The sequence below is a fragment of the Elephantulus edwardii genome, unplaced genomic scaffold (genome assembly GCF_000299155.1).
Source record: "Elephantulus edwardii isolate Elephantulus edwardi_28Jun2011 unplaced genomic scaffold, EleEdw1.0 scaffold00195, whole genome shotgun sequence".
Taxonomy (NCBI): Eukaryota; Metazoa; Chordata; class Mammalia; order Macroscelidea; family Macroscelididae; genus Elephantulus; species Elephantulus edwardii.
Window position 1 is genome coordinate 2292825 of NW_006399945.1, and position 15612 is coordinate 2308436.

At 39.9% G+C, this 15612-nt stretch overlaps 1 protein-coding gene across 1 annotated transcript in view; it reads right to left on the bottom strand.

Annotated features, from left to right (window-relative positions):
* Positions 1 to 773: 773 nt before the first annotated feature.
* The window catches only part of AP3M2 (adaptor-related protein complex 3, mu 2 subunit), a 26029-nt gene continuing 11190 nt past the window's right edge, over positions 774 to 15612 (bottom strand). The window contains exons 3-8 of the mRNA XM_006896991.1: positions 12717 to 12854; positions 9896 to 9981; positions 9518 to 9651; positions 6717 to 6924; positions 6288 to 6432; positions 774 to 874 (exon numbers count right to left, since the gene is read on the bottom strand). Coding sequence (XP_006897053.1) covers positions 774 to 874; positions 6288 to 6432; positions 6717 to 6924; positions 9518 to 9651; positions 9896 to 9981; positions 12717 to 12854 — 812 coding nt within the window. The remainder of the gene's footprint in view (positions 875 to 6287; positions 6433 to 6716; positions 6925 to 9517; positions 9652 to 9895; positions 9982 to 12716; positions 12855 to 15612) is intronic.

Consider the following 15612-nt stretch of genomic DNA (forward strand, 5'->3'; position numbering starts at 1 on the left):
CAACTATCACAAGAAGGCAGGTAGGTCATTTTCTCACTGAAGATGAATGATTATGTGCTAAAAGCAAACAAAAGTATCTGGAAGTCAGTGCAGGTGTCATCTTGACAGGAAAATCTGAATTCTACTGGGGTTTTCCATTTTAATAATGCAGTCAAATTTAAGAAGTCCAATTCCAGGAGTACATGTGTTTTTTACAGATGACAGTAGAGAGATCAGAAAGAAACCCCCTTAACTCTGTTCTTCCCCCCTCCTGGAGTGCCATCTCTCTTCTTGCAACCTTGAACACTGGTACACCTCCTCACAATGCTTCACCACCGTTTTCTCCCTGTCTCTCTCATAAACCTGGTCTTTAACTGGCCCTTCTGTAACTAAACTTCATCTTTCTTTCAAGTAGTAATTCTTTTAGAAACCCTTCAACAACAAGAGCAAAGAAGTCTTTCACTGACTTTAGAGAATTAAAGCCTAACAGGCAACAAATCCTGGTCTTTATGGCAACTATGTAAAAAAAAAAAAAGAGTTTAATATGGTGTCAAGTCTCTATCATTCATCTCTTTTCTGAAAACCAAGTTGGTGCTGGCTGTGCTTCAGTTCTGTCCAGTTCTCCCTGGTGACCCTTACGCCTTGACCGGTTCCATGGCACTGAAGGCTAAGGAAAAAAGGGAGCAGGTGGGTCCAGGAGGGCACCGACCTAGAAGACAGGCTGATTTTTTTTTTCACTTTTACACATGTAAGAAATAAGAGAGTGTTCACGACTGTTCCATCGGTGGAACTCTTCAGGTTCGAACTTGGAATTTCCCAGCTTTGGTCATGTATTTTATGCCCTTGAAGGGTTTGTACTTTTCTCCATACATATCTAGACGATTCACTTTGAGTCCTGAAATGAAGGAAAGAAGGATAAGACATGAGTATGACACAAAAGATGTAGGTACAAGAACTATTATCATTCATTTCCATTCATTCATTATCATTCTACCACATCAATGAAGGAGAAAGCTGTTCAAATGACCCAGAAGAATACCTACATTTCTTCAGCTCATTTACATGAAGCTAGCAGAATCTTCACTCCTGATATATACAATGATAGAAGAATTACTTCAATAAAAACCTATTCTATTAGAAAATCTCTTTCTGAAGTAGGAAGGGTGGAAAATTACACACAGCCTGAATTGCAGAATGAATGTGTGTGTGGGGGTGGAGGGAGGGAAATAAAATCACTGTTCAGGGAGCTCTGGTGGCCTAGTGGCAAGACGTTGCACTGCAATCCCAGAGGTGAATGGTTCGAATCCACCAGATGCTCTGCTGGAGAAGGAGGGAGCAATCTCCTCCTGTACTAGTCAGATCTGATTTGACGGTACACGTAAAAATAATACAATTTAAAAAATCACTGTATATTTTTCTCAAGTCACTGGACTGAATAAATGAAGTAGTAACAGTGGTTAAGCTGATGTCTGAATTGAATAATTGTTGTCAGGTGCCGCTGAATTCAGTTTGACTCGTGTTGTTGTTTCTAGGTGCCATCGAGTTGACGACCACTGGTAGTGACCCTATGAAGAACAACTCAAAGCCTTGCCCTATCCTCATAAATCTCCACCCTGCTCTAGTCCACTGGCACAGTCACTGTGTGCTCCAGCTCCTGGAGGGTCATCCTCTCTTTTCACTGACCTTGCCCACCAGCATGATGTCTTTTTCCAAGGACCAGTTCCTCCTGACAACAAGCCCAAAGTATGTAAGACAAAGTTTCATTATCTTTTCCTTTAAAGAGTACCAAGGTTGTGTTTCCTCTGAGACAGATTTGTTTATTCTTTTGGCAATCCATGGAAAATTTAATACTCTTTGCCAACACCACAATTCAAAGGCATCAATATACTGTGTTGCAATCCTGAAGGCAAGCAGTTCAAATCCACTAGATGCTCTGCTGGAGAAAAAGGAACAACCTCCTCCTGTGCCAGTCTGATCTGACCTGACAGTACACAACAAAAACAAACAAACACTCAAAACAAAAACCCTATATGCATACCATCCCAAAGGCACACCGATCGAGGCCACCAGCTGCTCCACAGGAAAAGCTGCTTCCATGTGATTTACTGCCTCTGAAAACCCACTACAGGTCAGCTATGGGTTGGTTCCGACTCTATGGCACACAACAACAACAACAAAAACCAACCAACGAACCAACCAAAAAAAAAACACCCCTATATACAATAGAAAAATGTAGAGCGCGTCCTTTGCTTCAGTCATTGCTATCTGAATCAACTGCTGTGGCCACTATGATAAGCCAGGTTGTTGGTGAGCTTCCTCTCTTTCACCTAACTTTTAAGTTACTGAGCAAAATGTCTTTCTCCAGGGACTGGACCTTCTGCTAACAAGTCTAAAGTACATACGACAAAGTGCTGTCATCCTGGTCCTGGCTTCCAAGGAATATTCTGGTTGTACTTCTCCAAGATGGATTTCTAAATTCTTTTAGTAATACATGGTATATTCAATATTTTTATGCCAATATTGTAATTCAAAAATATCAATCCTTTGGTCTTCCTTATTCATCATCAAGCTTTTTCATGCTTATGAGGCAACTGAAAATAGCATGGCTTACTTTAGTCATGCAGCTCTCAAAGCGACATCTCTTTTTTTAAAAAAATTATTATTAATTTCAATGAAAATTTACAGAGACTTTGGGTTTCCATTCATTCATTGCTGCACTTTTCTCCCCTCCAAACCCTCCTCCCTAGTACACTACCTTCTTAGAAAAGTAAAAGAAAAATTAATTGTTTTATAACACTTTCCCCCCAGGTCCACTCCACCATGCAGCCTTCGCTCTAGACTCCTGTCATGAAAAAAAAATACCTAATCAGATATCCCTTTTAAAAAGTTTTCTCCCTCATCTGTTTCAATGCGGTATACATTATTGAACCCATCTTTCTCAGTCTCCCCCCAATCCTGAGGTCAGTCCTGTTTTACAACAGTGGCACCATGTAGTATTTGTCCTTTGGTGACTAAGATACTTCACTCAGCATAATGTCCTCCAGGGTCACTCATTTTGAATAATATTGCATGAGTTCCTTGTTTTTCAAAGCAGCACAGTATTCCATTGTGTGAACATACCATAGCTTCTCTATCCATTCGTTTGTTGATGGACCCTGAGGTTGTTTCTAAGTCCTTGCTATTGTGAATAAACCTTCGATAAACATGGGTGTGCATATATCTGCTTGGGTGGCAGTTATGGTCTCTTTGGGGTATATTCCCAGTAGTGGGATTGCTGGGTCAAATGGTATCTCTATTTGCAACTTTTTGAGAAAGCGCCATACTGCCTTCCACAGTGGTTGCACCATTTTACACTTCCACCAACGGTGAAAAAGGGTTCCAGTTTCTCCACAACGTCGCCAGCATTTGTTGCTTGCTGTTCTGTTAAATTTTGCTATTCTGACTGGGGTGAGATGATGTCTCATATTTGTTTTGAAAGTGACATCTTCTACTTTTAATTCTTTGGCAGCAACTGAGTAATAAAAAATTGGCAAATAAATGCTGCCTAGGTAGTGTTATTATGTTGTTATGTGCCGTCGAGTTGCTTGTGACTCACAGCGACCCTATATATAACAGCCCTAAAACTCTGCTCTGTCCTGTGCCAATCACACTGTCTCCAACACACCCATTCTGATTACCCCAGTCACTGAATCAATCCACCTCATAGAGGGTCTTTCCCTCCTATGCCGTCCCTCCATCCTCCCAAGCATGATGTCCCTCTCCAAGGACTGGTCCCTCTTTACAATATGTCCAATGTATGTGGGATGAAGCCCCAGAATTCTTGCCTCCAAGGAGCAGCCCAGTTTAACGCTCTCCAGGATGAATCTGTTTTTCTTAGCAGTCCATAGTACATTCAATACTCTTCTCCAGCACCACAGCTCAAAGGCATCAATTCTTCTATCCTCCTTAGTCACTGTCCAACTCTCTGATGCATAACAAGTGATTGCAAAGACCATGGCCTGTATCAGACACACCTTAGTCTCCAGAGTGACACCATTGCTCTTCAGTACTTTGGAGAGGTCCCTAACAGCAGACCTTCCCATCGCAATACATCTTTTAATTTCCTGACAGCTGATGCCAAGAATGCTGACTGTGGAGCCACGCAGACTAAAGTTGTTAACAATCTCAATCTCTTCACCATCCATCCTGATACTGCCAATTGGTTCAGTGATGAGAGAGAATCTTTGTCTTTTTGATATTAAGCCTCAATCCATACTGAAGGCTATGGTCCTTGACCCTCTGCAGCAAGCGCTTCAGGTCCTCCTCAGTTTCAGCTAGCAGGGTTGTGTCATCTGCATAATAGATCGTCCATCAATCTTGACCCCACATTTGTCCTCATAGAGCCCAGCCTCCCAGATAATCTGTTCTGCATACAGGTTGAAAAGGTATGGAGACAGGACACATACCTGGCATACACCCTTACCAATTTTGAACCATGCAGTGTTTTCTTGCTCTGTTCTGACGACTGCCTCTTGGTCCAAGTATAGGTTTCACATTAGCACAATCAAGTGTCCTGGGATTCCCCTTCTTCTCAGAATCAGCCACAGTTTGTTATGATCCACACAGTCAAATGCCTTTGCATAGTCAATGAAACACAGATATACATTCCTCTGGTATTCCCTACTTTCAGCTAAGATCCATCTAACATTAGCTACAATATCCCTTGTACCACGACCCCTTCTAAGCCCAGCCTGGACTTCTGGCAGTTCTCTGCTAATGTGCTGTTCCAGTCATTTTTGGATAATCTTCAGCAGAATCTTGCTTGCATGTGAAATCAATGGTATTGTTCTATAGTTTCCACACTCTGTTGGGTCGCCCTTCTTTGGACTGGGAACAAATATAGATCTCTTTCAGTCAGCTGGCCAAGTGGTTGTTCTCCAGATTTCTTGGCACAACTTGGTGAGCACATCCAGGGCAGCATCCGTTAACTGAAATACATCAATTGGTATACCATCTATTCCTGGGGCCTTTTTTTTTTGCTATTTCCTTCAAAGCAGCTTCAACTTCTTCCTTCATCACCATAGGTTCTTGCTCCTACGTTATTTCATTAAATTCTTCTGTGTCTGCCAATTCCTTTCGATACAGTGACTCAGTATAGTCTTTCCATCTTCTTTTAATACTTCCTGGATCATTTAATATTCTGCCTAAAGCATCCTTGATTATAGCAACTCAAGGTTTGTATTTGTTCTTCAGTTCCTTGAACTTAAGAAATGTTGAGAGAGTTTGGCCCTTTTGATTTTCTGACTCCAACTCCTTGCACATTTCATTGTTATATTTTTATAACCAAGAACATTATAGTTTTTGATGAATTTATAATTTAAATGTCTAATCATCTAAACCAGATGAGTAATCACTTAAACTAGATAAATACAAAGAACTTCAAGGGATCTCTGGTGGCCGGCCTAGTGGCAAGAAGCTGCACTGTAATCACAGAGGTATGTGGTTCAAATCCACCAGATGCTCTGCTGGAGAAGGAGGGACAATCTCCTCCTGTACCAGTCATATCTGATTTGACGGTACACACACACAAAATAATAAAATTTTTTAAAAAAGAAGAACTTCATATAAAGCTAAGGTTATCTCCAATCTAACTACTTCACAGGACTGTTGTGAGGACTAAGTAAATGAGTGAAAAGAACTTAAAATAGTACCTGGCATATGCTCAATATGCCAGTAAATGCTCAATGAAGTGATAATGATGATGATTATGGTGGATTGAACTGGAAAGTCCCAGTAGCCCCAAAATGATGATAAAAGCAAACATGAGATTTTTTTCTAAAGGAAGAAAGGAAGGGAAATTATTCCAAGTTACCATCTGAGAATACAGAAACATCTTTGTATTGAAAACCTTGGGAACCTCAAATTAGCAAACCTGGATGACCCAACAATAGTTGATGAATACTTCTGCCTACCAATATTAGTTCTTTCTCATTTGTGTTTAGTCACATTTATTCAGGTGAGGAGTGTATACTTTCCCAGAAAATGTGCTGTAAAAGACTGTATTAAACCCATCAATGAGACAGTTTGACAAGTATAACAATTTACTCAAGCATACTACCAGTCCTGAGGATGCCACAGCACCAGGCAACACTGTGTTCTGTTAGGCACGAGGTCATGAATCAGAGCAGATTAACAGCAACCTACCAACAGTGAAACCAAACCCTGGCAAATAGGGAGCCACTAGAAGGCTTTCTGAAGTCTCTGCCACATCAAAGAAAATCACCACCATAATTATCTATTTAAAGCTACTGAGGTTGTGAGTCACTCACCAGAAATGGCCAGCTGCTGGATCTTAAACTGCAGGTTAATTGTGGGGTTCTCATCTGGCTTTGAAGCTCCAGCCTGAAGACTCATGGTCCCCTTCAAACTTGGTAGCTTTTGGGGATTTATTTTTCCCACATCCCAAGATAGCATCTTCAAAGAAAAAGAAAGAGATAAAAGTAGTCTTTCTGATACAATAATTGGAATCCTTCATTTGATGTGTTTAAGGTTCACAGAAATCTGTTCACAATATTATGTTATTTCCCGCATCTCTGTCAGTAGAATAAACTACTTGTTACCATGTCATCTCAAAGGAGTCAATGATGTCCCTTTGGCTGTTTCTCTCTTTCACATAAGGTGTAAAGTCCATGTGGAGAGCTCATGCAGAGCTACTTTATTTAACAGCAGCAATTCAAACTTCTGCTCAGTCCTCCTACCTTTGTTACTGGGTCAAATGTGTGCATCCCCTGAGACGGCGTGAGGCTCATATTCAGGACTCCCTTGGGCATCTGGCTGGTGACTATCACTCCCTCTATAGCCTTTCCCATAGTCTGCTTGGGTCCAACTGTTATTTCAAAGCGTCCAAGTGAACTACTGTCCCGGAAACTGATGTTATGTTTGACATACACTGGAATCGCAACCAGACTGGAAGAGAAAGAAATAAAAAACCCCCATTTAATTAACGTACCTGGAAAATGCCAGTATTTCCCCCTTAAATATAAGTGTGCTTTCCAACCTCTTTCCCTTGGTAGCCTCTTCAGCTTTATCTATTTCCTTACTCTTTATCTTAAATAATAAGGGGGGGGGAATCACAGTAATCTTTAATTTTCCTCCCCTACTTATAAAGTTAAGATGTTGCCTAGTAAAAAAGATAACTCTTCTAGTAACTTGGAATAAAATCCACAAAACCAAAGAGTATATATAAAATGTACTATGGGAAAGGCACTAAGAATAAAAATGAAGAGTTTTATCTATATCTTGTAATTTACAGACTTGTAACATATAACTAGAAAATACTTAATACTTGGGAGAACTATATATTTGTTACACATTTTTATTTGTTCAAAGAGTTTTTACCTTTCTCATCTAATCCTTACTGAAAACACTCTGATTTATGGTGGGTTGATATTTGACAAATGAGGAAATTAAAAAAGGCAGAAAAAAAATTACTGAACAAAGTTGTTGTTGCTGAGTTGGAATCAACCCATAGCTGACCCTCCAGTGGGTTCTCAGTGGCAGTTAACTGCACAAGAGGAGAATGCCCATCATTCACCTGCAGAGCTGCTGGTGGATTTGAACCTTGTGCCTTCAGGAATGCAGTGCAGCTTCTTACCACTAGGTCAAAAGATACTTCCTGTATGCCAGCCACTTTTATAAATGATTTATATCTAGTATCTCGCTCATCAACAACCTATGTTATGTAGATTATACACTCTTGCTTGTAGAAAGTGAAAAAGAATTGAAGCATTTACTGAAGAAGATCAGACTATAGCCTTTATACAGATTATACCTTAACACTAAGAAAACAAAAATCCTCACCACTGGACCAATAGGCCATATCATGACAGCTGGAGAAAAGACTTAGGTTGTTAATGATTTCATTATAGCATCCATGATAGCAGCAGTCAAGAAATCAAAAGACATGCTGCACTGGGAAAATCTGCTATTATGGACCTCACAAAGTGCCAAAGAAAAGGATATCACTATGAAGCCCAAGGTGCATCTAACCCTAAGCCATGGTATTCTCAATTATCTACATGTATATGGAGGAGCCCTGTGGTTTAGTGTAAGGAATTGTGGTGGCAACCCAAAGGTATGCAGTTCAAATCCACCTCTCTAGTAGAAAAATGGGCCATCTCCTCTTGTGCAATTAACTGACTCTGAAAATCCACTGGAGGGTCAGCTATGGGTTGGTTCCTACTCAACACTAGACAACAACAACATTTATATATGAAGGGAGCTCTGGTGGCCTTAATGGTAAGGAGCTGCACTGCCAACCTGAAGACAGTTCAAATCCACTCACTGCTCCATAGGGAAAAAGATGGGCATTCTCCTGCTGGGTAATTATACTGCCTCTGAAAACCTGCTAGAATATTTGCTATGAATCGGTTCTGACGTGATGATATGCAACACCAACATGTGATAGAAGGCTGAAGAAAAGCTGAAGTCTTTCAGTCACGATACTAGCAAAGAATCTATCAGGTATGACGGACTGCCAGAGGAATGTTTAGATTTCCCTTGGGAGCTGTGTAGCCAGAATGCCCCTTAAAGGAACTTTGCTGAAATTGTCCATAGTGGGTTTTGCTGCCAGCCAGATGCTTCTTTGAAGTGAGCAAGGTAAGAGGTAAGAGCAGGTCTCATGTGCTTTAGACACATTATCATAAAGGAGGGACCAGACCCTGAAGAAAGACGATATGCCTGGCAAAGGAGAGGATCAACAGGGGGGAGGGGGGGGAAGAATCTCAGATACACTGATACACCTATGGCTCAAACACAACGACTGTGAGAGAGGGTAGCACTAGGCACCAAACAAGTCATCCGTTTAAAGATAAATACTGAGGTTAAGTAACTTGCCCGAGTTCGTATTTTATTTACTGAAGCTGGAGTTTTAAGTCCAGTCTGACTGCAGAGTTTTTGCTCTTAAGCAGTTGGGCATTTTTCAAAATTATTTATTCCAGATAATAAAGGAAGCAATTGGTGTCTTTGAGGTTCCCTGGCTCTTCTAAGACTGCAGACCTTCTTTGAAGTCTTAGAAGTGCTAGAAGTTTTAGGAAGGGCTACTTCCTAAAACACTCAGACCTCTAAAATAAAGAAAATATCCACGATCGAATAAGACTGCATTTTATGAGTTCCCACAGTGGAATCTAGTGCTTCTTTTAAGTCAGAAGGGGGACTGAGTACAGATGTGATCAGAGTCTTATTGGAGAAAAAGAAATTTCTTGTTTAGACACATAATAACAAAAAGAGGGAGGCAAGCTTATGAGCACTTACTTATAGTAAACTCTATTTATTGGGATTCTTCTCAACAAGGTACTCTGATCATTTTCCATTTATATATAGAAACACAGGCAGAGAGAGGGTAGGTGGCTCACCTGAGGATGGCGATGACTCAGTACCGAAGCTGGAATATGCACCCAGGTGGTTTATTCACAGCCTCAACTCTTACCCAGTAGAGGACATGATTTCCACCCACACACATAACACACAGATCCCACTCTTTATTATAAGAGTTGCTTACTTCTGTGCACTGACATGATATGAGAGCAGACGGAAGTTTCCATCAGGGGGGATGAAAGACAGGATACGCTCAGATTCCCAGCGCTTGAAACGAACACAAGGATGGAAGCTGACATCATCCAGCAACCTGGGGTTCTAGTTTATAGCAGGGAAAACCAAGAAGTAACAATTAAAAACTCCTACTTATTTCAGGAAAGTAATTTAGGTGCTTTTCAAATTAAATACGCACACACACATTATGCAGTTATTTATAGAAAATTTAAGTTTTGGGGAAATCCTCAAGTATTTCTTCTTGTTTTGGTCTATTCTCACCACTCTCTCTTTCCAGAAGCACTTAATCTCCCATCCCCAAAGCTCGATTTCTGGGCTAGGAGTTTACCATGAAGGAAAGCGTAAGGTCTGGCATTCCAGTCAGCTTGACACATGCATCAATCACGCCCTGTATCTCAGCAGTAATTGTGGAACCTGAGAGAGGAACACAAAACAGATGATAAAGAGATTGTTGAATACTTCTCTGCACTTACCAAATATCTTACTCCCTCTCTTCCTTCCTGTCTTTCCAACTAAGTTCCTTCCTTTCTTCTTTTCTGTCTATCCATACATCTAATTGTCCACAAAACTGTTTATCTTTCTTAGCACAACTGAAGCTCAAACACGAGACACTATGATGAAGTAGTAGGGGGAAAAGATTAATGAGATAGTTATTAATCCTGAGGAAGTTTTCAATCTAGTCCTCAAATCAAACAGACTATCATTATCTCAGCCAGTGGTCTAGAAAATCTCTTCTAAGTAACAGTTCTCCTTAATGTCACAATGAGCTTTGCCACTAAGTTGAACAGTGACTTTTGGTCTTTATCCTACAGAACTTTTCTATAGTGTTTTCCACTGTTGATCTCTTCTCCTGGTTTTCCTGTTAAATTTTTAGCTCTTCTTCCTGGGTCTCTTGTGCAGTTTTCTTTATTCTCTGCACACTGCTTAAAAGCCTATGTTTTTTCAGCATTCTGACATCTCTTTTCAGTCCATACATTTTTCCCAAGTTATTTTACATGTTTCCCAAGGTTTCACTTTCCAATTATGGCAACTTCTCTCCTAATTGCACTTCTAGTTCAACCTCACTTTTGCCTAATGGACAGTGGACAAATATCTTCATGTAGATATTATTGAGGCACTTCAAATGCAACATGTCAAAAAGTTAATTATCTTATCTTACTTTCTGAATTTCCATGGTGAAGCCATCTAAATTGTAGAGAAGAAACAGGCACTTCCACTTTTCTAGTCCTCAGATGCAATTATCAATCCCTTTTTTCCCCTTTTTATCACACATCTCTCAAACTATCAATTCCTCTCCATCCTTATGACAAACATGTTGTGCCTGGATTTCTACAATAGTCTCCTAATTGCTTCACCCGCTTTAACTCTTAAACTTCTTCAAGCCACTTTTTACATTGCAACCAGAATGACAGTCCTACACCACAAGTCTAATCAAGCCATCCCTTAACTAAAATCTTCAAATGTTCCCAGTTTGGAACGTCCCTCTTTAAAATGGCATACAAGATTCTTCATGCTGTCATCATTTATAATTTTCCTTTTGCAAAAAAGTAAAATTTAGAGTAAAATATAAAAATCTTAATTGTGTACTTCAATGAATTCTAAAATTTATTCATCTGTGTAAATGCTATGCTATGCTATGCTATGCTATGCTATGCTATGCTATGCTATGCTATGCTATGCTATGCTATGCTATGCGTAGGTTCCAACTCAAAGGCACACAACAACATGTAAATACCACACAAATCAAGATGTGGAATCTTGTCAATATCCTAGCAAGCTCCTTTTCTTTTGTCCCAGCACTTGCCCAACAGTTAACTACAATTCTGACATCTATTACAACAGGTTATTATTTTCAAATTTCATATCAATGTTATCGTATACAACATTTTTGCATCTCAAATTTTTGAGGGTTCAATGTTGTGAGATGTATCCATGTTGTTGGATTTATCAATAGTTCATTCTTTTTTTAATACTTATAGTGCATCATTAAATGAACACAGAAAGATTTACCTATCATTTTTATTATTGGTAAACATTTGAGCTATAGTAGAAGTAGTACAGCTGGAGTGCTCCTTAGAAATAATGATGGTCATATTAGGGCATATTATTGGGGAGGGAGCGTGAATCCCTAGAAAAGTACATCATGAGGGGAGCTCTGGTAGCCTAGTGGCAAAAAGCTGCATTGCAATCCCAGAGGCACATGGTTTGAATCCACCAGATGCTCTGCTGGAGAAACAGGGACAATTTCCTCATGTACCAGTCAGATCGGATTTGACTTTAGACACAGAGGTTATAGGATGGCACAAGATTGGGCAGGGCTTTGCTCTATTGTACATTGATCACTATGAGTAAGAGCAACCTGAAGGCCCCTAACAACATTGTAAAATGCTGCTATGCTACTTGGTTTGCAAGTTTCATCATTTCTAGTCTCTTTTTATGTCTTTAAACCCAGTTATAGCACAGGTCTTTCTCAATAATATTTTATTCATCTTAAGAATGTTTGTACAAACCTTTCTCTTAAAAATTCATGTAACTCTTGGCAACCTCTACTCACTCTCCTCCTAAAGCAGAACCACTGGAATCTCTCTGCATCTTTGCTCACGGTGGATTGATATTGTACTTTTTTTCACCTGCCTCTCTCCCTTAGTAGACTTTAAGTAAGCTCCTAGAATCACACATTACATTCTTCATTAACTGGCCAATAGACTGCCCTGTGTCCACAATACAACAGGCTTTTGTTGAATGAATGAGTTCCCTAATGTGAAGAGAACTTTCTACAAATTTCTAATCTACAGGACCTGTATTCACTGAAAAGAAAACTTTCTGAATTTTAACAATTGCAACTTTAGTTCTGCCATTAAAATAAGGGGTAAAATACTTTCAAAAAGGACATCTCAATCAGCAGGTGACTTTTGCTGTTGCTGTTTAAGTGAATAAGACCAATAAAACGAAAACATAAAACAAACACTGGTTGGCATCGTGATATTAAAAAATATTTCTAATGCTTAGCACACTACCTGACATTGAGTAGGCATTTAACTAAAAGAATTAGAATCAATGCTCTTAAATGGAAGATAATTCTAACAAACATTACACAGGAGGAGTCCCTTTTTCTTTCCAAAGCTCTAAAATAGGTTAAAAGCACATACCTGATTTATCAATAATGGCATCGATTTCTTCAATCACATCAAAATAGGCCTCATTGTTGGTATATTTCACCCCAGTCCTTCTCCAAGGCACCACTGACAGCTGCCCAGTGGGAAGTTGGTCACCCACATTGGTGCTTCCTGAGATAAAGAATATAATTGTATTTTAATTCCAATTTTATTTTAATAATTTTGGAACACTTACTAGAAGTTTCTAGGATCCCACTACTCATGCACTGCATTGAAGAATTTTTCATGGAGAAGATAAGCATTCTCTCAGCTTCCATACAGGTAACTAGTCTATGAGAAAGAAAAAAGAAAAAACCCTTGTAGCCATCTGGTCTGTCTCCTCAAGCAGGACTGAAGGCTTGATTTTTTTTTCCTCAAAGTTACCTGAGAAACACATATCATATTTTGGTTTTGAAAGTAACTTGAACTTTGTTTCTCAAATTCCACAATAGCATGCAGTTTAAATAGTGTATTGACTTGCAGTAAGATGATAACCTACATTTTGATATAAACTTTTCATGGGTAAAAGCAGTAACCTAATTTAGGGTGGATTCTTAGATACAGTTATGCTAGATTTTTTTTTATTAGTTTTAATGAACATTTACAGGGATTTTGGGTTTTCATTCCTTCATTGCTGCACCATTCTCTCTACCCTCCTCCCCAGTTTGTTCTTCTTCCCCCGCCATCCGAATGTCTATTTTAATTGTCCAATTGCCACAGTGCTTGTCAAAGTCAGTTCTGGTTAATCTCCTTTGTCAGTGTGTCCTTTGCCATTCCCTATCACTCTTCCCTGAGAGAGACTTCACCCTGATTCATAAGGAAAAGGGGATGGCGTATTCTCTTAGCTACTTCCTGCTGAAAAGGGATGCTGTGGGTTTCAGGGTGAACTCTCACTACTCTAAAGGGCCCCTTTGGCAGTAGGAAACACATAGACTATTATGGAGATTGATTTTGGAATTTAGATGCACTGAGTTATGCTAGATTTTAAAGAGTATCCATCAAAATTGTCTTTCTCATACCATACTGAAACTTAGTAAAAGACTACAAATTCATAATAATGACAACGAATAAGGAAGACTGAAGAAGAGTGGATATGTTTGAATTGTGGTGTTGGCAAAGATTACTGACCATTATTGACTGCCAAAAGAACAAACAAATCTGCTGGAGAAAGTGTAACCGGGGTGTTCCTTACAGGTAAGAATGATGAAACTTCATGCTCATCTACTTGGGGCATGTTACCACGTGGGGTCAGTCCTTAGAAAAAGACAACATGGCAGGAAAGATAGAGGGTTGGTAAAAGAGAGAACGACCCACAAGAAGATGGATTGACACAGGGATTGCAACAGTGGGCGTGAGCCTGGCAGAGATCATGAAGATGAAACAGGCCAAGGCAAGTTCTGTTCTGTAGTTCACATGCTTGCTATGATAACATCTAGCAACTACTAGAAATTCAATCTTTCCCTGTCCATGAAAGTTGATACATTTCTTGAGTATGTATCTCATCACAGATACATTCTTTTAAAAAACACGTTTTTTAATTCAAAGATTCTGTGACTCATTGCTGACACTCTATTGTGTTTCCAAGGCTATAAATCACACAGGAGGAGAATGCTTATCTTTCTCCTTGGAGTTCGGTGGATTTGAAACTGCTGGAGAGGTGCGGCCTTTCAATCAATGTAACTTCCTCCAGACAAGGTCACAAAAGCTTTTTATTTTAATATGGAAATTCTGACATATAACTGTCTGAAATTTTATTTTCACTTACCATTTCATGGATAATTTTACTCTGAAGGAAGAAATATGGGGAAAATCCAAGAAGTTGGCCTCCACCTCCATGCCGAGCTGTCTGCCACCCAACCTAACCAGTAAGAAGCAAGACAACAGCATGCTTCTGTCCATGTTCCTGACCAACCTCTCCAGTATACTCACTACACTTATTGCGTAGCTCATTGGATGAGTGCTTATGTCTGCTCCTGTGCCATTAGACCAAGAACACAGGTGGCAGTAAATACTCACACTTCCCACCATGCATGACCAGTAAACAGACACCCATGCTCACACCACCAGATGCTGCCCAGGAGACAGGTGGTGAAACTCCACTGAGCCAGACTATTGACTGGCAAGGCAAATCCACCAAGATATACCAAAGTAAAACAAAAAGTCAGGTTGAAGCAAACAAAAAGTATACAGAACATTAAAAAGGTTAACACCTGAAGGCCTCAGAGACTACTATTGTTTTCACGTACCATCAAGTTGCCTCTGCCTCATAGTGATCCAATCTATGTACGTTAGCTCTGAATTCTACCCTATTCTGAGCCAATCTCATCATCTCCAACAAATCTAAGCCTATTTCTCCAGACACTGAGTCAATCCATCTCATATTGGGTCGTCCTCTCCTGTGCTGTCCCTCCACCCTTCCACACATGATGTCCTTCTCCAAGGACTGGTTCCTCCTGGCCATGTACCCAAAGTATATGAGGTAGAGTTTAAAAATTTCTGCCTCCAGGAAGCAGGCTGGTTTCACCCTTTCCAGGACAGACCTATTTGTTCTCCTTGCAGTCCATGGTATGTTCAACACTCTTCTCCAGTACTACAATTGCAAAGACTATGGCCTGAAGCAGGTATACCTTAGTCTCCAGACTGACAGAATTTCTCTTCAGTAGACTTTCTCAATGCAATTCATTTTTTATTTCTTGATTGCTGGTGACAAGAGTGTTGAATGTGGGGAGCTCTGGTGGCCTAGTGGCAAAATGCTGCACTGCAATCCCAGAGGTATGCAGTTCAAATCCACCAGATGGTCTGCTGGAGTAGGGGGGGGACAATCTCCTCCTGTACCAGTCAGATCCGATTTGACAGTACATATAAAAAAATAATAAAAATAAATTAAAAA